The sequence below is a fragment of the Arachis duranensis genome, chromosome 3, assembly GCF_000817695.3.
Source record: "Arachis duranensis cultivar V14167 chromosome 3, aradu.V14167.gnm2.J7QH, whole genome shotgun sequence".
Taxonomy (NCBI): domain Eukaryota; kingdom Viridiplantae; phylum Streptophyta; class Magnoliopsida; order Fabales; family Fabaceae; genus Arachis; species Arachis duranensis.
Genome location: NC_029774.3, coordinates 69,894,564 through 69,917,966, shown reverse-complemented (window position 1 = coordinate 69,917,966; position 23,403 = coordinate 69,894,564). Strand labels below are relative to the sequence as shown.

Sequence of the window (23,403 nt, the reverse complement as noted above, 5' to 3'; positions counted from 1 at the left end):
GATTAGACAGCCCTCAATTCTAAGTATTACACCCATACATTACACATTCACATACTATCATCATTGTTAATTCGCAATTTCGCATCAAGCTACACAATGCATATAAAGTCTAATTTATTGTTACGTCTGGACCCATTATATATAATATATAGGTTGGTCCTTCGATGTAGACCACAAAAATAGTTCGGAAGTCTAATAATAAGCAATTATATTATACACACATAAAAAATTAACTATCAAATCTACTATTAATATAAAACATATATTAAGATAAAAAATACATATTAAAAGTACATAAAAATATATTTTTCGGTTAATTTTTCTTTACGCTTCTAGCATTTAAATAGACAATACAAGAAACAATTCACGTTTCAATAATCCCTGTCAATGATACTTTCAATTTCAGCAATTAACAGCAATGTGGATAAAAGGGAATCAACCTCACGAATATACCGCAAACTAATAACAATAATAATAATAATAATAATAATAATAATAATAATAATAATAATAATAATAATACACACCTAAGAAATCAAAAATTACACAAACATCTAAAATAAAAAACATAACAAACGAATAAATCTCTTCAAAGCACACCAGAAATCTTTTCTTGTTTTTTCCCACTAGGTCAGACAATAACTTTGCACACCAATCTACTCAAATTTTGGTTGGGTAAAACTAAAATACCTCTACACATAAAATAAGGAAACCAAACTCTCAATGTAATCTAAGCTCAAATATACATCTAATGGGGTTTTTTTTTCTAAGTCCAACCATACTAGTTGGAAATGAATTGCTTAGTGTAAACACGGTGCCGCCGCTCCCTTGCATAGATGACCCAGAAGATCAATGACAGCATCACGGCAGCTGATACCAAAACCAACCCGCTGTAAATCCACTGACTATATTTCCGCAGACCGGGACAATGTCTGTGGCTTATGTCCGTGAATGTTTGCCTGACAAACGTGCAGTCTTCTAAATCAACCAAGAACGGACCATAATGGTATAAAGCGAAGCTAATATTCACCGCGGCTGCCATTTGGCCGTAAATTGTAGGCGTCATTCGACCAGGCGTCTTACAAATTCCTGATGACGAAACCTCACAAATATAATTGTTCCACACCTGGTTTCAACCAAAATCCGAACATTACTACTCACCACAATACGAATTTTATCACAAATAATTGCAGTTTGGATAGAACAATCTGGTTGCCGGTTAGGTCAGAGAAACAAAATGAAAATATTAGCAGAACTTACACCAAAAAGAAAACAAATTAAGGAACCTAACAAGAGATGTAGGTATAAAAAATATTAAGTAGCCCCTTACCTTGGCAGCATCATCCAACGATACCTCCCCATCTGCACACGGTCGAGTAGTGAGGTCATTGTTATATGGATCGCAGAGAATAGGCATGAGAGGGCCTGATTGATTGTAATACAAAGGTCCAGCAGAAGAGGGAAAATTTTTATTGGTTACGTTGGAAATGATTTTATCAACAAGTACAACAAGTTGGTGGGTCACATCCCTGGTTCGCAGCAAGGTTTCTTGAGCCGTTGCATTATCCACACATGGAAGAATTTCATCCAAGGCTGTATGTGCAGTAGGGTTCTGAACCCACTCATCCATTGCAACACATGTATCTGCGACCGCACTAGTAGACATAAGCAGCAAAGTTAGTCTTTTGTTACACATGCAACATAAGCAATGGTAGCGGCAACGAATTTCATCAAGTGATACAGAAACAAAAATTAAGATTGGTATCTTCATTTGTAGAAAATATAAGTGTTCAAAAAGCATCATTTGTTTTCCTCCTCTCCAGTTTCCTCTACAATGGTTGCTGATCCCATACAAAATTTAACAAGCATCCATCATACATCAGGTCCAAAAGAAAATGCCTTTTCATTGTTTTTTGAATTCTGGACACTAATAATTTAATTAGGGCCAAGGCACCAACAAAATGCTACTTTCTTTCTCATGTCAATTTTGAATAGATTTTGAATTCCCCCTAATTACAATAGACATGTTAATATTATTTTTCCATAACATGCAAATATTCTATGAAACAAATACAGAAAGGAACTTGAGATTTCGTAAGAAACAAAAGACTAGAATATAATAATGACAAAGAAATAGTTGACAGATCAAACAACGCATCTAATATACTCCTTCATTTCCTATACTAACAAAATGCTATTAAGGATCTTTCTTCCTCAATTTCATTTATCACAATGATTAAAAATCACTCCATTAATATCATCTGCCATTAAGCATTTTGGATGATTGACTTCAAAATGTGGTATTTCAAATCATTATTTATTATATAGTAGCTTCAAACTATTAAATAAGACCTCTTCTAAAAAACTATTAAATAATACAATCTGAACAACTTGTTATCATATCCTAGTTGAGAAGAGAAACAATTAAAGCCAAAATTTCATGTCAACACCAACAAAGAGTCTTGTTATGTGTAATTTTGTTGTTGAATATCTACCGATGACTTTTACTTTGCAAAAGTTGTTCATAATCATGCAATGAGTTAATGTCACAATTGACAGACAAAACAAAATGTAAAGAAAATCCACTTTGCATTCTCAACAAGGCTGAAATTAATCTTTCCCTCTTTGCTACACGTTTTCTTAGTCCCCAGAATCAGAATGCTAAATATTGAACTAAATTGCAATTTGTCCCAATGTAATTAAGAAATTAACTCATAATGGACTAGACAAGGTCACATCAAAGATGGCATTCACTGAAATAAACATAAATTCAATATAAATTACAGAAAAATAGTAACATACTTGTGAAGAAAAAGAAATACACCACAAAGTATAAATGTGCCAGTAACAAGAACCCATCCAGCAATTACCAAGCTGCAACAACAGAAACACATTATTTACTCAGTGAAAACTTATATGGGACAAATCCATAGAGTTGAAAAATGTATATTAAAAAAAATCAAGGAATGAGAAATAGAAAGTGACTAAGAATTAAACTTACGAATATACAAGACACTGCAACCCAAATATCGAAAACACTGCCAAAATATTTTGCCACCAAACATGAGCAAATCAAAAAAATACTATGGCAATAATAAAGCATAAAGCAAAAAAACCAAAGGAGCGAAAAAAGGACTAAGAAGAGAGACATACAGAATCCAACAAATGCAAGAAAGAGCATAACAGCAGCAAGAATAATAAGAGCCAATCTCCTACAAGGAAAAACAAATGGTAGTCAGCAAAGAAGGATATTTCACGAAAACAAAATTTATATCAAATCAATATCTCAACTAAAACTTACATTCCGTCGATGCCTTCTTGTATTTTCTCTGAATTATCTGAAGTCTTATTGGAAAGCTCGTTAGCAGCCGTTCTGATTTTTGTCTGAACATCATTGATGTTCTTCTGGACATCCGAAGGCAGAAAAACAGCATCGACTCCGATCTTCTTAGCTGCATCAAGATAATCTGACACGTTCCTGAGGTTTTCAGCAGTATAGTCAGCTTGATTCACAACGTATCCCAGTGTGTTCGAGGTGCTACTGTGAAACTTCCCCTGACCAATGTAGAGGATAAGACATCCAACTCTACCAAAATCAAGCACACACGGTTAGCAACTTAGACTTCCAACCAAAGCAAGAATTGCAAACACAATGAACGATTTATTTCAAAGAGAAATCAAGAGAAGATAGATAGATAGATACATTGCTGCAATAGTGAAGATAATGAGGAAGATCAACGACAGAGCATACGCTAAACGAGAATAGCCATAAGGCTCTCTAGGGCAACAGCAATAACACAAACAAATGAAGGACAACGTGAGGCCGAAAAGCACAAACCACACAGCAGCAACAACAAAGAATGGAACCGCAGTGAAAACAACTGACTGCACCAAAAGCAAACAACAATTCCAAGTCAGACACAAAAGAAAAACAACAACAACAACAAAGCATTATCTCATTAGATGGAGTCCAGCTCATGAGCTACATGAATCAAACATTAACATCCGATCATGATCATTTCTGTACTCAGTCCATTTGGTTGCAATTGAAACTTGTCTTAGAGACAGAAATACAACTACAGAGTAACAGAAACAGGGAGACAGAAGGATATTCTGGGAGACAAAAAGTATATAAACAATTAAACAAAAATAAATAAATAAAAAATAATAATAAAACATGATTAATATTTTGAAAATGTCCAGACAACAGTACAACTACTCCAACAACATAGAGTACAAATCTAAACCAATTAGACTTAAAAATAACAAAAAACAAAAGAAAAAAAAAGTAACCAAGGTACTAAAAGTGAAGAATTTGTTTTTATTTGTTTTGATGGAGGGATAGAAGGAAACTTAACAGCAATGTAGTGCTTATTGCTGATGTTCCAACCACCGGTGTAACGGTTGAAATGGTCGAGAGGGTCTTTCCTGTTTGTCCTTTCCTTCGCCAACACCAGCGATGTGTTCGCGGCTGCGTCCCCTTCCGCCATCGATCTCCTTTCTATCTTCCATGGCAGCACCTCCTTGTACTCTCTATCATCAACACCACCTGAAAACAAAAGAAAAGTAATAAATAAAATAATATTTGAGAATGTAGAAAGGAAAGTAGAGTAAAAAAACAAGGGAAAAAAGGATATAACCTGGAATAATAAAAGAAGTTTTTGCAGAAAAGGAGAAAGAGAGAAGAGAGAGAGAAAGAAGGAGAAGGAGAAGGAGAAGAAAGGGAGAAGGGCGTGCTGTGAAGCATGTCATAATGAGGATTGTGTGAGTGCTGGTTTTGTTAAGGTTTTGGGTTTTGGGCAGATTTTGCTTTTTTTTTCCTGTGGTTTCACAGATAGCCTCCTGGTTTGAAGCGAGAGGCTGAGAAAGAGATTTGGTGGGAGAGAGACAGAGAAGGAAGAAGAAAAGGAGTGGAACTATTTATTTGTTGCTTAAATTTTGGGTGAGATTTTTTTCGACATCCCACGTCTTCACAAATTTTACACTCTTTGGAAAGAGACACTACAAATTTTTTCAAGCATATTTGTAACCCCAACTTAAATAGCCTTGGTTATTAAAAGTTAAATATCAACAAATGTTTGCCCTGTGACCAAAATGCCATTGCATTTTAAATATCTTTTTTTTTCTTCACCCGATACTTCCACAAATTTCCATTTCCGATTTCGTCACCACCGTCTACTATCTAGTATCTACTGTTAGAAATCTTAGAATACAGAGACTCACTTCAGAACTTCACTAATATAGAGAAAAAATAAAACAATAAATATTTTACATATTTGAAATTTTGAATAAATGGCAAAGTAATGGTTGTTTTGTTTCTGATTTTTTTCATCTTCATATTATGCACGGGAATAAAGATGTTTCTTTTTGGTCATATAATAAAATGGAATGCGAATACAGTGTTCCATGCCTCCATGGACCATGGTGGTAGATTCTCCACCTGATTTTTTTTAATAAATACTTAAAAAGTTAAAAGTAAACAAATAAAGTTTTCCTTTAAATAAATAAAATAATGTTATTTTCTCGGATTTGTTAGATAATATAATATACAGTATTCTAAGTCAAGGCGGAGCATCATACAACAAAACAGACATCCCAATCTTTAAGTCTTATTATAAATGGTGTATAAATTTTAGTTTAATCTCTTTAAAAATTTTATTTTAATTTTTTTATTAGGTTAATTTTTAACTTCTTAAAATTCAACTTAATTCCGTCTCTTATTCTAGTGGTCTTTTTAAGAGTTAATTAAGACACTTGTTTAAATTATCAAAGTAGAAATTTTATAAAAATTCAAATATTTTATATTAGAGGATAAACTATAATTTACAATTTTTAAAAATTACTCTTAACATTTTATTTGATTCATTTTTATTTTTAATGTTTAAAATAAGTTTCAATATCACTTTTTTAGATAATTTTGTTGATAGTCAACAATTAATTATTTTTTATTTAACCTTTTTAATTTTATCCTAAATTCTTCTTCTCTTAATCATTATCTTTCTCTTTTATTCTTTTCTTTTTTCAGTCACCTTTTTTAAAAGACTCGAAATACATATATTTTGTATCTACTTATAGGTCACCATGTCTTTCAAAAATTTGTATCTTAGCCACAAGATATGTACCACTGTGTTTATAGATGAGAAGTGTTTACAAGCACATGACACTAAGGCTATGTTTGGTTTTGAAAATAAGACAAGACAAAACACTAAGAATAAGACACAAAAGACAAAAATAAAAAAATTAATATTTTTTGTATTTTGTTTAGTGATAAACTAGAATAAATTATAAAAGTTCAATTAATTCTCATTTTTATCCATACAAAAAATTTGGAAAAAAATATAATGATAAAAAATATAATAATAAAGAATTAATAAGAATTTGAAAGAAAAAATAAAAAATAAGTTGTGTCTTTTATTAGTATATCTGTGTCCTTCCATAGTATTTTTGGATAAAATATACTAATTCAGTGTCTCTAGACACAATGTCTCTATTCATGTCTATTCAGGACTAATCTGAAATGATGGGATTTGTGACCTTAAGAGGTTAATGAGCTACACGGCTTCTGAGTCTTTTTAGTGAATAGTCGGGAGTGAACTTACAAAGACACTCCGACGCTCAAATCAGAATGGATCTTAGATGCTGAATTATTAGGGTTTGTATGTGTGTTACTTGGAGGGACTTCGAGGCTCCCCTTATATGGATACTTTCCCAATATTATAGATCTTCTAAATGGGAAAAGATACGATTCGCATCCGAATATGATGGACAGAGTGAGTTGAGGCGATCGGAAAGTCCCAGATACTTGGGCTGAAAGGGGGTCGAATTGGACTTAAGGGCTGGATCTTCATTAGACCACTAAGGCTAGAACCCGAGTCTGCAACAGCGCCCCCAAACGTGGCATGTATGGCTTGGGAAGGGATGTCACGTTTTCATGGACCTGGGTTGGAATTGCTTCATGGGAGGTCGGTTAGCATCGAACAGTTTCTGGAGGATTTCTTATCTTGGAGATCGTGTGCGCGGTTCTCTAGGCATTGCATCCGTTGATGTGAATGGGTTCATTAATTGCTACCGCATGTGATTTTACCTTATTATCTTTCTGGCCTTTTGTATCTAGGCTTTTTGAAGCATTTTCATTTAAAAACTGCTTCAGTTACATTTGCAGCTTCATTTCCCAACTTTTTCTCCACCATTTCTATGTGTTACCTCTAATTGCTTCTATTTTCTGTCATGGGAATTTCCTCGATCGTTTCTGGAACTGCATCTGCTTGGTGGTGCTTGTTTGAGTTTCGTCGTTGTTCACTTGCTCATGATAGTCAGATACTGCAACTCAAGTAAGCTTTTCTCCATTGTCATTTTTTCTTGTCTCTTTTTCGTTTACTGTTTTGGGCAATGTGATTAATGGTGTAGCTCTGCCGTGAAGGTGGTTTTAGGGGTCTTTAAAGGGGGTGTCACAACCTCTTGCTTAGGGCTTAGGCTAGTTTGTTCCTTGAATTTTTTCTAGTTTCTGGGCCTTTATCTATAGATCATAGGCTTATTGGTGGTATCCTCAATTTGTAGGTATGGTGCGAAAGAGAGTCGAACCTGTATCCGGTAGGGTAGGGGTGCTGTGGAGGAAAATTACGAGCTCTTTCTCTTCGACCCCCAAAAGTGGGTGTGTTATGTAAACATGGAGGCTCCCTTAGTTTCCGACTGGATGTGAGTCATGGTCTTGGTTGGCTATTTCGGCCAGAAAATCCGCCATGGCTTAAGCCTTGATGGATTGCCTTGGATGATATGCAATATCCAATTGCGATAACTCCACGGACCAAGTCATCATTCTACCCACCATGTCGGGATTTTGGAGCACTTGCCTGATGGGTTGATCTATTCGAACCACGATCTGATGGCTTTGAAAATATTGTCTTAGCCGTCTTGAAGAGATGAGCAAGACAAAAATCAACTTTTCTAGCAACGAATATCGTAACTTCGCATTTTACTAATGAAGTATATCGGGACTGTTGTGTATCCCCGACCTTTGGTTTTGCTAGCACTAGAGGTTCCGATAAAAGATTTTTGAAGTGGAAGAAAGATTCCTTGCATTCTTCTGTTCATTAGAAAGTGATGCCTTTCTTCATTAAGTTAAAGAAGGGTAAATCTTTTGGGCTAAGGCTCCTAGGAATCGGAAAAGGGCTGTAAGCCACCCTGTTAACCTCTAGACATCTTTAACAGATCTCGGGCTAGTCATCCGAATAATCGTATCACATTTTTCCAAGTTGGCCACGACTCGCCGCTATGTTATCATGAAACCAAGGAACTTTTCGGCCTCCATTGCGAAAGTGCACTTCGCTGGATTTAAGCGGATTCTGTGCTTGTGAAGGGATTGGAACACCAGTTACAGATCTTCTAATAGAAATTCCGCTCTTATAGTTTTGACAAGCATGTCGTCAACATACACTTCTCTTGCTCTAACGATCTGGTCTTGGAAAATCTTCGTCATGAGCTACTGATATGTGGCGCCAGCGTTCTTTAGGTCGAATGGCATAATTGTGTAGCAGTAATACCGTCTAGCATGATAAATGTCGTCTTTTATTTTTCATGTCAGTTTATCAATATGTGATTATAACCAGAGTAAGTATCCATAAAGCTCAGATATTTGTATCCGGAAGCCAAGCCAACCAGGTTATCAATGCTGGGTAGTAAGAAAAAGTCGGGGCAAGCTTTGTTGAGGTCCGAGTAATCTGTGCACATTCTCCACTTTTTGCTAGTTTTTTTACAAGCACTAAGTTTGAAAGCTAAGTCACGTAGGTAAGTTCCTGGATGAATCCACCCTAGAAAAGGCTATCAGTCTGCTTTCTAACCTCTATTGCCCTATTCAACAACATCTTTTGTCGCTTTTGTACCACGAGATTTGCTTTTAACTTTATGGCAAGCCTGTGAGACATGAACCCTGGATCTATCCCTGGCTTGGCAGCAGGAGTCCAGGCAAACAAATCTCCATTTTGTTTTAAGACAGCTATCAAGGAGGTTGAGCTCGTAAGATAAGTTTCGGTAAGGAAAGTGTATTTTTCCTCCGCATCGGCTATCTGTTCTTTCTCTAGGTCCCCTTCTGATTCTGGTCAAGGGCGCTCTTCTAGCCTTGTGTACAAATCGACGATGAATATACCTACGGCGTCACGAGATTTCTTGCGAAGGGATAAGCTGGCGTTGTTACAGGCTATTGCTCATTCCGTATCACCGTGGATAGTTCCAATAGTCCTATCATCTACCCAAGACTTCATAGTCAAGAACTTAGTAAACACCACTACATAGAAGTCATTTATGATTTTTCTTCCTAAAATGACATTATAAACCATGAAGTCTTTACGTACAACGAAATTAGCCATGACCATTCTCTTCTTGTTTCCTCCAATACAAATTGGAAGCCTGACTGCCCCCATCTGGCTTGATGAAGAAGTCTCCTAGACCGACTACATTGTGTTGGTGGGTTTGCAAATTTGTATCCTTGAGTTCTAGGTCATCAAAAGTATTTTGGAATAATCTATTGGAGTCGGCACCCATGTCAACCAAAATCCTTTATATAATAATACCTATTCCTACCCTAGGCGTAATGACCATGGGTGGATCGTTGGCCATGTCTCCGAGTAGGTAGTCTTGTGGGCCAAAAGTGAAGTTCGGGAATGTGGGTGGCTTTTGATGTTCCGAGGTGGTTGCCGTAAGGATTTCGATCTCTTTCCTTTGGGAGGACTTAGATCTTTCACCTGGTCGTCTGACCACAACGTTGACCACAATGGTGGGATCCATGTTCATTTCGTCCCTTGGGGTTGTTTTGACAATTCTGGGGTTGCGCCCCTTGATGATCCATATTTGACGATATATTTTAGCTTGAATTGGATGGATTTCATCACATAAACTCACACTTATTCACCAAAATAGCAAACTTTTATGTTTGATCCCTAAAGTAAGCCTAAATGTGAAAACATGCATTTTTGTACTTAAATTGAGCAATTCAATCTCACTTTTATTCCATTCGATGCTGTGATATGTTTGTTGAGTGATTTCAGGTACTAGAGGCAAGAATGGTTTGGTAGAAGTGGAAGAGAACATGCAAAAAAGGAGAAAATATGAAGAAAACAAAGGAGAAAAGCATTTTAGCCTGTGCCCACGCAAAAGGGTCAAAATCAGGACCTGTGCATCCACACACCTTCTGTGCCCACGCACAGGCTGTGCCCATGCTCAGGGTAGAATGGAAATCAAGACCTGTACCCACGCACAGGAGGAAAATCAGCATCTGTGCCCATGCACAGACCTGTGCGTCCGCACAGGTACCAACGCCTGCCTCCATTAAAATTTCACGTGGAATCGCGTTTTGGGGACTTTTTGGGCCATTTTTGAAGGCTTTGAAGCATATTTAAAGGGGGGAAGCAACACCATATGATAACATACATTACCATACTTCACAGAATAGTTTTTAGGAGTAGTTTTAGAGTAGTTTAGTTTTAGGTTTTCTCTCTTAAGGTTTTTAATTAGGGTTTCAATGTAGCATTTTATACTTCAATTTTGTTTTTGGATTTTGCTATCTCATTGTAAGTATTTCTTTAATTCCTCTTTTATTGCACTACTTGTTCTACACTTTCTTCTACTTTAATTTCCTTTTATCAATACATACATAGTCTTCCAATTTCGGATTCCTAGTTGTTTAATTTGATGTTTGATGGCTTTTATATGTTTGTTTGAGTTGCTTTTATTGATTTTGAACATTTATGGTTCATAGCTTTTACCATTTTCCCAATTTTGCCATGTTTTATATTTATGCCCTCCATGTGTTTGATGAAATGTCAATTTTGATTATGGGGTAATTTTCACCTCTTGGCTTGGGAAAAATGAGCTTATGGATTACTAGAGCCATAATGTCCAACATTTAGTGATAATTCTTGGGTTGTTACTTATTATTGTTTCCACTAACGCTAGCTTTTTACTAAGGTAATTAGTAAGTTAGCTAGGATTTGTGGATTAATAATAATTATGCTCACTTGACTTATCCTTCGATGTTAAGGGTTGACTTAGTGAGATTAATCCATCATAATTATCATAGTTTTGGTTATGGCAAGGAAAGGATTCCATAACTCATCCCAAGTCAAGGTTTCATTTATGTTTTAAATCACATTTTCATCACTTTATAGTCTTACTTGTTTATATTGCATACATAGTTCTTTTATTCCTTTATTAGGTTATTAATTGCAATTTTGTCTAGTTCTTTAATTCCTTTATTTGTTTGCTTCCTTATCATTGAAAAAACCATTGCTTTCTACAACCAAAATTGTATGCACTCGTTGTCACTAGTTCCTAGGGAGAACGACCCGAGGTTTGATTACTCTCGGTTATTTAGAAATTTTTAACTTTGATTGAGCATTACTTGTTGGTTGAAAGCTATACTTGCAACGAGGTTAAGTCTCCTTTACCGAGAAGGAATTCTTAACCGATGGTTTTACTCACATCATGTTTTTGGCGCCGTTGCCAGGGAACTAGCGTCATGAGTGCTATATTTTGGTTGTTGTAAATATGTGAATAGTGTGAATACATACTTTTTGGTTGTTTGTTTGATTTTGTTGATAATTAGCATTTTATTTCTTTTGTCACTTGATGTCTTTAATTTTTATTTTCCATTTTCTCTATCAGTTATCACCCTCTTGGTTTGGATTTTGGTTGTGATCATTTTGTAGGATTTGATAACTTCAATTGTGGATTGCATCATGGGTTTGGAGCATCAATTTTGGGAGGAGCGACCTCCTCCATATTACAATGAACCATACCCTCCCCAATATGCATACCCAAACCAAGGATATGGTGGATTTCACTATGACTATACACATCCACCACCATATGCCTATGACCCCTACCCTCAACATAACCCTCAATCACCATATTTTCAATCACCACACCACTACCACCATACACCTTCTTACACACCACCTCAAGATACTCATCAACATGAACTACCTCACACATATCCAACCTTCTTCCCGACCAATGAACCTTCTCTCTTACCTAATTGTGAAGCTTTCCCACCCTTGACCCAAGACCATCAAGACCTTCAAGCTTTTCTCCAAGAACAAGAAAGATTCCAAAGGACACAAAGGGAGTTCATGGCTACCATAGGTAAAGCAGTAAACCGCTTAATCCTCATACGCTCATCCGATCAAAGCATTCCTCTTGAGGAATGTGAGGGATCAACTAAGGCTTGTAGTGAAGAGGAGAGCATGGAGCCACAAGAGAAAAAAGAAGGGTTAGAGCTTGAAGTGCAACTAGAAGAAGAAAGGGAAGTATGTGAACCGGAGGAGAGAAAGAAGGAGTTGAGGGAGATTGATCAAGAGGAGGATTCCATCATTAATGATTTTTTGTCCTCCTTGATCAATCCCCTTAATGATCCTCATGAGATTTCTCCCATTGATTCTGAGAGAAACATGGAGGTAGACTTCTCACAACCTCCTTATTATGATTTGAGTGATGGGGAAGAGGAAGTTGGTGAGGAAGCAATTCCGGTCCAAGAACATATTGAGTGGGTGACAATTTCACCTATGAGCTTCATTGGCCCCCATCAATATGCTATCTTGGAGATGGACTACCAACTCAAGGTCCTTCTTGGGTTTGTACATGGTGGAGAAAGGAGTGTGGGTTGCAAAAGGAGTCCAAGGTTCTTCAAGAAAATCAATTCAAGAATTGGAGTTCAAGTGGTGTGTAGAGCACAATTGGGTGATTTTTGGGCAATGTTGGGTTACTACAAGGGTCGATTGAGGACTTGTTCATCCGGCTTGGAGCATAGAAATCCACAAGAAGGAGAGCGGATACCTCGAAAATGGGATCCCGGAGGAGCATTAAAGTGTAAGCTTGGCTGGAGATTTAAGGAAGAGTGGAAATACAAGCCACCCTAGCAAGAATCTCCTAAAAAAAGTCCAACTTAGGACTATAAACCAAAATGCTAGGTGGGAGACACCCTACCATGGTAACATCTTTCTTACCATTTCTCTTTATTTATAGTCCTAGTTTATTGCATGTTTGCTTGTCTTTGTTAGCCTAGGATTGGTTTAGTTTTGAGTTTAGTAGGTTAATTTGCATATGGATCATGATTTTGTGATGTTTCGAATGTTTTGGGGTTGAAATGTTGGTTGAGCTAAGGCATAACACCTTAGAAAAGAAGGAAAATTTTTTTGCAAAACAGGGCATCTGTGCGTACACACGCTGCTGTGCGTGCACACACAACTGTGAGTTTCGTGACCTGTGCGAGCGCACATGACTGTGCGCCCGCACACTCTTTGTATTGCCCTCTGTTCATAGCGCCAGCACAGTCTGTGCGTGGGCGCTCCCTTGTTTATTTTGGTCTGTGCGTGCGCACCACCATGTGCGTACGCAGGCATAGTCCTTATCGCGCCCTCTGTGCGTCCGCATAGGCTTGTGCGTCCGCACGCCAACTTGCAACCACTCTGGTGGGAGCGTTGGCACAGCCTGTGCGGATGAACCCCTACCCTTTTCGCCCATGTTCGTGCGCATGGAACTGTGTGCAGACGCACACATGATCTTTCAAAAAAAAGAGAGTATCTTGTGCGTGCGCACACACTGGTGCGTACGTACAACCCTTACACCCCCTTTTGTCCAGAACATTCGCACGATTTGTGCGAGCGCACACACCCCCTGTTTTACCTTTTTGTGCGTACGCACACATGCCTGTGCGCATGCACAAGTGCTATTTTGGGCATTTTTTTTATTTTTCTCCCATTTGAGCCCTAACACACTTCCACCCTTTCATCCCTCTCTTCTCCCCCTTTCACATTATTTTACGCTTGTTCATGTCTGTTTTGTTTGTGCTTCATTTTTTATTTTAGTAATTATATTAGTTTTAGTTTAGTTGCTTGTTGATTGAATAAGTTGCAAGTGTTTGTTTGATATTGATTGGGTTGCTTGTTGAATGAATTTCATCAATGCACTTATACTTTGCCTTCATTTACTAGTATCTAGTGGGTTTGATCACTCATGTTTTAATTGTACCACTAGGATAAATCATGTAAGTGCATTGAATTAGTGAATTGAGTTGAAATTACTTGTTCATCATGATTTTCATATCAAATTCATCACATAACCGATACTTGTTCCTTGTTAATGCTTTGCATTTGTTTGAGTGACTCAACTTAATCCTTATCAAGTGTGCCACTTTCTGTAACAAGTATCTTACCATGTGACCCTTTCTTTATGTTTCATGATGAATAAGGAGTTTTTGGTTCATTATTAAATTGGTTATTGTTTCTATCAATTTTGCACCTTCACATGCACAACTTCAATATCCAATAATTCCTAAACTCAATTCACTCTTGTGGTAGTTGCCTAAGTATGCTTGTCCGTAATTGATGTTCATCTATTGCTTGCAACTTAGGCCATTTAATTGAGAAATTCGTGTTTACCTTTTTGATCGTGTGGATGCCATTTTAACCGGCCGTTGTGTGTGTTCCAATCGCGCACATTATTGGAATACACACATGCCTCATTTTCCTCATACCACACCACCATGCAACTTCCTCAATTAGATGCTTATTAGCCTTTTCCCCCCTTTATCCTTTTGTGCTACTTGCCCTATGATTCCTAATTATACCTTATTCACTCTTTTTGAGGATGAGACATAACGGCAAGGAGCCGGAAGAGGAGGAGGACACCAAGGATGGAGATGCTAAGCCCGCATTGGACTTGGAGATTTTGCCACAACCCGAGCCCCCGCATCCACCAGCAGAAGGTGGAGGACCGTAGAACCATTCTTCCCAGATTGTGTTCGTGCACGGAGGACCATGCAAAGCTTAAGTGTGGGAAAGGATTCGCCATTTTGGGGAGTAAACTTTCTTTTCCCAAACACTTTGCACTTTCATTTTTGTTTTTTTATTATGTTTCTTGTAGATATTTTGAGTATTTTTAATTGTTGCATTGCACTCTCTTCTAGTATATATATATATATATATATATACAATTTAGCTCATCCATAGTTATTACATTATGCATTGTTGCATGTTATATATTTTATAGATAGAAGTTGTGATTGGATATTGTGAATAGCATATGCCTAGTTCATTTTGATCCTAATTTTTCATGTTACTTTTTGCTTGTTGAAAATTAGGAATAGAACTAGGAAATTTTGAAAAATTGCATCCATCACAACATACATACATACATATATAGAAAATAACTTTGGTGAAAAACAACAAAAAATTTCAAGAATTTTGTTTCAAGGGCATTCTATTGAATTGATTTGGAAAATTATTTTTAAAACTTGCTTGAATGAATTTTATGGAACATAGAAGAGAGAAAGAACAAAACAACCTTGTGAGTTGTTGAGCCTTAATGAGTGGTTATAATTTTTAACCACAATTTTTGTTCATTGTGTGATATATCTCTTTTATGATTGTAATATTGGTTTTGCTCGATTCTTTATTTCCAATATTTGATGTTTTGAATGCATTTAGCATGATTGAGGCCGTTTTTGAATTAAACTCACTCACCCATATGGACCTACCATTGCATCTACCTTTGTTAACCCTTTTAAGCCTCTTAATCCCCTTTGTTCTAATTGTTAGCACATCACAACCCTAAGTGGAAAATCATGAATTACCTTGAATTGAATCTTTGATTAGCTTAGGTTGAAGAGTGTGTTTCATTTAAGTGTAGGAAAAATTTTTGGGAAGCATTGGTAGAGAAAAATTTTATTTTGGGTACTTATTGAAGAATGTGGAAAATTGGTACACATTCATGTATCAATTTGCTTTAACCATATGCATTGGTCATAGAAAAGAAAAAAAAGAAAAAAAATGAAATGAGAAAAAAATAATAAGAGGGGACAAAGGTTGCCCCAAAGAAAAAAAATGAACAAGAAATGCATATGTGAACTTGGATGAAAAAGATGCATGAATGTGTATAAAAAGTGTGATTATGGGAAGTTAGGTTGCATATTTTGTTATTTGGTTGAGTTGGACACTTGAGCTAATCAAAGATCCAATTCCTTAGTCCACTTAGCCATATTTATCCTACCTTAACCCTAACCCCATTACAACCCTCTAAAGACCTCATGATACTTGCACTCACGCATTACATATCTATTGATTGTTAGATGAAAAGCAAATCCTTGAAAGCATGATTAGGAGGAGACTTGAGTGAATTGACCCTAAACACCGAGTGTTTAGAGTGTATACACACCTAGTGAGGGTTCAATTACTCAATTCTATGTTTCCACCTCACTTATCATGTATTCTTACAAGTTGCTTCATTTTGAAACTTGAATCAATTCTTTAGATTTTGATTGCATTGAGTTAATTCTTTGCTTAGCCCTATATGTCCATATACTTGCTTGGAAATTTGATTGTTTGTTTTCACCAAATCAATAGGAACTATAGATAAATATATAGGTATAGATATTATATAGTATACTCGCATGCATATAGATAGTTGCATTCAATAAGTTGTTTCCCTTTGATCATTCTCCTTGTTTGGTTTAGCATGAGGACATGCTATTGTTTAAGTGTGGGGAATTGATGAGTCCATATTTGACGATATATTTTAGCTTGAATTGGATGGATTTCATCACATAAACTCACACTTATTCACCAAAATAGCATACTTTTGTGTTTGATCCCTAAAGTGAGCCTAAATGTGAAAACATGCATTTTTGTGCTTAAATTGAGAAATTTAATCTCACTTTTATTCTATTCGATACTGTGATATGTTTGTTGAGTGATTTCAGGTCCTAGAGACAAGAATGGTTTGGTAAAAGTGGAAGAAAGCATGCAAAAAGGGAGAAAATATGAAGAAAACAAAGGAGAAAAGCATTTTAGCCTGTGCCCACGCACAGGGGTCAAAATCAGGACCTGTGCATCTGCACGCCTTCTGTGCCCACGTACAGGGTTTAAAATCAGGACCTGTGCTCATGCTCAGGGCAGAATGGAAATCAGGACCTGTGCGTCCGCATAGGACCTGTGCCCACGCACAAGAGGAAAATCAGCATCTGTGCCCATGCACTGACCTATGCGTCTGCACAGGTACCAGCGCGTGCCTCCATTAAAATTGTACATGGACTCGCATTTTGAGGGCTTTTTGGCCCATTTTTGAAGGCTTTGAAGCATATTTAAAGGGAGAAGCAACACCATATCATAACATACATTACCATACTTCACAGAATAATTTTTAGGAGTAGTTTTAAAGTAGTTTAGTTTTAGGTTTTCTCTCTTAGGGTTTTTAATTAGGGTTTCAATGTAGTATTTTATACTTTAATTTTGTTCTTGGATTTTGCTATCTTATTGTAAGTATTTCTTTAATTCCTCTTTCATTGCACTACTTGTTCTACACTTTGTTCTACTTTAATTTCCTTTTATCAATACATACATAGTCTTGCAATTTCAGAATCCTAGTTGTTTAATTTGATGTTTGATGGCTTTTATATGTTTGTTTGAGTTGCTTTAATTAATTTTGGTCATTTATGGTTTATAGCTTTTATCATTTTCCCAATTTTGCCATGTTTTATGTTTATGCCCTCTATGTATTTGATGAAATGCCAATTTTGATTATGGGGTAATTTTCACCCCTTGGCTTGGGAAAAATGAGCTTATGAATTACTAGAGCCATAATGTCCAATATTTATTGATAATTCTTGGGTTGTTACCTGTTATTGTTTCCACTGACGCTAGCTTTTTGATGACTTGCATCATCTACCCTTTTTCTTGCATAAAAAGGACCACAAAAGAGCATAATCTCATTTGATCATTGCATTGATGGATAGTATAGTACATTGCTTTGAAATGAGGTTGTGTTGAATTTTAGGTGAAAAAGACATCAAAAATGGGAAGAAAACAACAAAACAAGCTGGGCGTGTGAAACGGGCGTGCCACTTGGAGCAAACGCCACAAAAATACACTAGCATGGCACGCCAATACTAAAGACCAGAGGAAATTCTCAAGCCTTTACATGGGCGTGGCACGCCAATACAATTTTCCAGAGAGCAACATTAAAGGCCATCAAAGTGGTGTGGCACGCCAGGTTGCGCGTGGCACGCCTAACCCATCACTCACTATAGGGCGTGCCACTTGGTGTCGAAGGCGTGGCACACCAGCTTCAAAAGCCACTTGGGCGTGTCACTTGAGGAGTCAGGCGTGGCACGCCAAGCTTTAGGAACCAACAAATGAATGGGCGTGCCACTTGGTGTCGAAGGCGTGGCACGCCAGCACAAGAATTTCACTACAGCGTGCCACTTGGTGTCGAAGGTGTGGCACGTCAGCACAAGAATTTCACTACGGCGTGCCACTTGAATGCTGGGCGTGGCATGCTAGCTGTTAGAACCAAGGCAAAGTGATGAGCGTGGCACGCCTGCCTCACGGCATGGCATGCTGGCTATATTTTCTAGAGAAGAAGTCAGAAGGTCAACTATGAGGGCGTGCCACTTGGTATCGAAGGCGTGGCACGCCAACCACTATTCTTCACTCAGGCGTGCCACTTGAGTCTCAGGCGTGGCACGCCATCATCACCAAATAACCAAGAAGTGGCTTGGCGTGCCACTTGAATGTTGGGCGTGGCACGCCAGCGAAGAAGCCAAGCACATAAATGGGAGTGGCACGCCAAATCCTGGGCGTGCCACGCTAGTTCAATGTTCTAGAGCGATGGATCAAGCACACAGCAAGGGCGTGGCACGCTAGACCCTGGGCGTGCCACGCTAGTTTAATTTTCCAGAAGCAAAAAGAAGAAGGAGAGGACCTAGGCGTGCTACTTGGGCTCGAAGGCGTGGCACGCCAGGAAGCCTAATGAAGGAGGGCATGCCACTTGAAGATCTAGGCATGGCATGCCAAGCCAGAATGAGAGGAGAGCGTGGCACACTAATGAGCGGATAATTTATACGCTTTTTGGCATTGTTTTTAGGTAGTTTTTAGTAGGATCTAGCTACTTTTAGGGATGTTTTCAATAGTTTTTATGCTAAATTCACATTTCTAGAATTTACTATGAGTTTCTGTGTTTTTTTTATTTTAGGTATTTTCCGGCCGAAATTGAGGGACCTGAGCAAAACTCTAATAGAAGGCTGACAAAGGACTGCTGATGCTGTTAGATTCTGACCTCCCTGCACTCGAAATGAAATTTCTAGAGCTACAAAACTCAAAATGGCGCACTCTTAATGGCGTTGGTAAGTAGACATCCAGAGCTTTCCAGAAATATATAATAGTCCATACTTTATTCGAGATTAGATGACGTAAACTGGTGTTCAACGCCAGTTCCATGCTGCATTCTGGAGTCAAACGCCAGAAACACGTCACGAACCAGAGTTGAACGCCAAAAAACACGTTACAACTTGGTGTTCAACTCCAAAAGAAGCCTCTGCACGTGTAAAGCTCAAGCTCAGCCCAAGCACACACCAAGTGGGCCCCGAAAGTGGATTTCTGCATCAATTACTTATTTCTGTAAACCCTAGTAGCTAGTCTAGTATAGATAGGACATTTTACTATTGTATTAGACATCTTTAGTCTCAGTTTTATTCGATTGATCATCTTAGGAGACTATTGATCACGTTTGGAAGGCTGGCCATTTGGCCATGCCTAGACCATCACTTATGTATTTTCAACGGTGGAGTTTCTACACATCTTTAGTCTCACCTATGAACGCGTGATTGACAACCACTTCCGTTCTACCTTAGACCGAGCGCATATCTCTTGGATTCCTTAATTAGAATCATCGTGGTAGAAGCTAGAATTGATGGCGGCATTCATGAGAATCTGGAAAGTTTAAACCTTGTCTGTGGTATTCCGAGTAGGATTCACGGATTGAATGACTGTGATGAGCTTCAAACTCGCGATTGTTGGGCGTGATGACAAACGCAAAAGAATCAATGGATTCTTTTCCGACATGATCGAGAACTGACAGATGATTAGCCGAGCTGTGACAAGAGCATTTGGACCTTTTTCACTGAGAGAATGGGATGTAGCCATTGACAACGGTGATGCCCTACATACAGCTTGCCAGGGAAAGGAGTAAGAAGGATTGGATGAAAGCAGTAGGAAAGCAGAGATTCAAAAGGAACACAGCATCTCCATACACTTATCTGAAATTTCTACCAATGATTTACATAAGTATTTCTATCTTTATTTTCTATTTATTTATTATTATTAATCGAAAACTCCATAACCATTTATTATCCGCCTAACTGAGATTTACAAGATGACCATAGCTTGCTTCATACCAACAATCTCCGTGGGATTCGACCCTTACTCACGTAAGGTATTACTTGGACGACTCAGTGCACTTGCTGGTTAGTTGTGCGGAGTTGTGACAAAGTGTGATTCACGTTTGAGAGCGCTACCAAGTTTATTGGCGCCATTGTTGATAATCACAATTTCATGCACCAAGTTTTTGGCGCTGTTGCTGGGGATTGTTCGAGTTTGGACAACTGACAGTTCATTTTGTTGCTCAGATTAGGTAATTTTCTTTTTGTTTTATTTTAAAAAATTTTCAAAAATCTTTCAAAAATTTATCACCTGTTTTTGAAAATTTTCAGAGTTTTTAAGAATGAATTCTAGAGTTTCATGTAACATGTTGAAGCCTGGTTGGCTGTAAAGCCATGTCTAATTCATTTGGATTGAGGCTTCCCCTTATCAGTATATGAAGTTGGATTAAGTATCAGCTGTTGTATGTCTGATTTGAATGCTAAAGCTTGGCTGGCTATTAAGCCATGTCCAATTCCTGGACCGGAACTTTAGACTAACATTACATGATTCCTGGAATTCTGATTGAGGACTTTGGATTCATTACTTCCTTTTCCCAAAATATGTTTTCGAAAAAAATATATAAAATAAAATCCAAAAAAATTTATAAAATCATAAAAACCAAAAAAAATTATTTTTTGTGTTTCTTGTTTGAGTCTAGTATCAATTTTTATGTTTGGTGTCAATTGCATGTTTTTAAAATTTATGCATTTTTTCAAAAAATTCATGCATGGTGTTCTTCATGATCTTCAAGTTGTTCTTGGTAAGTCTTCTTGTTTGATCTTGATGTTTTCTTATTTTGTTTCTTTTGTTGTTTTTCATGTGTATTTTTGCATTCATAGTGTCTAAGCATTAAAGATTTCTAAGTTTGGTGTCTTGCATGTTTTCTTTGCATAAAAATTTTTTCAAAAATATGTTCTTGATGTTCAGCATGATCTTCAAAGTGTTCTTGGTGTTCATCTTAACATCTATAGTGTTCTTGCATGCATCATGGTTTTGATCCAAAATTTTCATATTTTGGGTCATATTTGTGTTTTTCTCTCTCCTCATTAAAAATTCAAAAAAATCAAAAAATATTTTTTCCTATTTTACTCATAATTTTCGAAATTTTGGGTTGATTTAGTAAAAAATTTTTAAGATTAGTTATTTCTTGTTAGTCAAGTCAAAATTTCAATTTTAAAAATCTTATCTTTTTCAATACTTTTTCAAAAATCAAATCTTTTTTATTTTTTACTATTTTTAAAAAATTTAAAAATATTTTTCAAAATATTTTTCTTAATTTTATTTCAATTTTTCGTAAACTTCACTAATAATTAATGTGATTGATTCAAAAATTTGAAGTTTGTTACTTTCTTGTTAAGAAAAGTTCAAACTTTAAATTCTAGAATCATATCTTTTAGTTTCTTGTTAGTCAAGTAATTAATTTTAATTTTAAAAATCAAATCTTTTTCAAAATATCTTCTCAAATAATATCTTTTTCAAAAATTTGATTTCAAAATATCTTTTCTAACTTCTTATCTTTTCAAAATTGATTTTTAAATTTTTTTCAACTAACCAATTGACTTTTGTTTGTTTCTTATCTTTTTCAAAACTACTTAACTACTTTTCCCTCTCTAATTTTTGAAAATCATCTCCCTCTTTTTCAAAATTCTTTTAATTAATTAATTGTTTCAAATTTTAATTTTAATTTTATTTCTTCTCTTAATTTTCGAAAATCACTAACTCTTTTTCAAAAATTATTTTCGAATTTCTCCCTCTCTCATCTCTTTCTATTTATTTATTTATTTACTAACACTTCTTTTCATCTCAAGAATTCGAACCTATCCTCCCCCTTGTGTTTGGATTCTTAACTCTTTTCCTTTTTCTATTCCCTTCTTTTTCTACTAACATAAAAGAATCTCTATACTGTGACATAGAGGATTCCTCTTCCTTTTCTGTTCTCTTCTTTCTCATATGAGCAGGAACAAGAAAAAAGGCATTCTTGTTGAAGCTGATCCAGAACTTGAAAGGACTCTGAAGAGGAAACTAAGAGAAGCTAAAATACAACAATCCAAAGACAACCTTACTGAAATTTTTGAACAAGAAAAGGATATGGCAGCCGAACCCAACAATAATAATGCAAGGTAGATGCTTGGTGATTATACTACACCTACTTCCAAGTTTGATGGAAGAAGCATCTCAATCCATACCATTGGAGCAAACAATTTTGAGCTAAAACCTCAACTAGTTGCTCTAATGCATAACAGAACTGCAAATTCCATGGACTTCCATTAGAAGATCCCTACCAGTTTTTAACTGAGTTCTTACATATCTGTGAGACTGTTAAGACTAATGGAGTAGATCCTGAAGCCTACAGGCTCATGCTTTTCCCTTTTGCTGTAAGAGATAGGGCTAGAACATGGTTGGACTCACAACCTAAAGATAGTCTGGACTCCTGGGATAAGCTGGTCGCGGCCTTCTTGGCTGAGTTCTTTCCTCCTCAAAAGCTGAGTAAGCTTAGAGTGGATGTTCAGACCTTCAAACAAAAAGATGGTGAATCCCTCTATGAAGCTTGGGAAAGATACAAGCAGATGACCAAAAGGTGTCCTTCTGACATGCTTTCAGAGTGGACCATTTTGGATATATTCTATTATGGTCTATCTGAATTCTCTAAGATGTCACTGGACCATTCTGCAGGTGGATCCATTCACCTAAAAAAAAATACCTGCAGAAGCTCAAGAACTTATTGACATGGTTGCAAATAACCAGTTCATGTACACTTCTGAGAGAAATTCCGTGAATAATGGGACGCCTCAAAGAAAGGGAGTTCTTGAAATTGATGCTCTGAATACCATATTGGCTCAAAACAAAATGTTGACTCAGTAAGTCAATATGATTTCTCAAAGTCTGAATGGATGGCAAAATGCATCCAACAGTACTAAAGAGGCATCTTTTGAAGAAGAAGCTTATGATCCCGAGAACCCTGCAATGGCAGAGGTAAATTATATGGGTGAACCTTATGAAAACACCTATAATTCATCATGAAGAAATCATCCAAATTTCTCATGGAAGGATAAATAAAAGCCTCAACAAGGCTTTAATAATGGTGGAAGAAATAGGCTCAGCAATAGCAAGCCTTTTCCATCATCTTCTTAGCAACAGATATAGAATTCTGAGCAGAGCA

The 23,403-nt window shown here is 36.8% G+C and overlaps 1 protein-coding gene and 1 non-coding gene across 2 annotated transcripts; both read right to left on the bottom strand.

Annotated features, from left to right (window-relative positions):
* Positions 1-450: 450 nt before the first annotated feature.
* On the bottom strand, positions 451-5,002 carry LOC107479223 (uncharacterized). Its single transcript, XM_016099371.3, has 9 exons — positions 4,641-5,002; positions 4,359-4,549; positions 3,704-3,885; positions 3,302-3,586; positions 3,154-3,212; positions 3,002-3,038; positions 2,803-2,874; positions 1,331-1,655; positions 451-1,126 (listed from the first exon to the last, which is right to left on the bottom strand). The coding sequence occupies exons 1-9, from the start codon at positions 4,750-4,752 to the stop codon at positions 782-784; spliced, it is 1,608 nt and encodes a 535-aa protein (XP_015954857.1). The 5' UTR covers positions 4,753-5,002; the 3' UTR covers positions 451-781.
* A 17,730-nt stretch (positions 5,003-22,732) lies between these two features.
* Positions 22,733-22,840, bottom strand: LOC127746270 (small nucleolar RNA R71). The gene has a single exon (XR_008007890.1). It is a non-coding gene; the product is annotated as a small nucleolar RNA R71 (small nucleolar RNA).
* Positions 22,841-23,403: the final 563 nt, after the last annotated feature.

Coding starts and splice junctions, on each gene's coding strand:
- LOC107479223 (XM_016099371.3), bottom strand. CDS start 4,752: ATGACATGCTTCACAGCACGCCCTTCTCCCTTTCTTCTCCTTCTCCTT. Junction 4,550..4,640: donor AACTTCTTTTATTATTCCAG/GTTATATCCTTT, acceptor TTTTGTTTTCAG/GTGGTGTTGATGATAGAGAG. Junction 3,213..3,301: donor CAAGAAGGCATCGACGGAAT/GTAAGTTTTAGT, acceptor TTTTCCTTGTAG/GAGATTGGCTCTTATTATTC.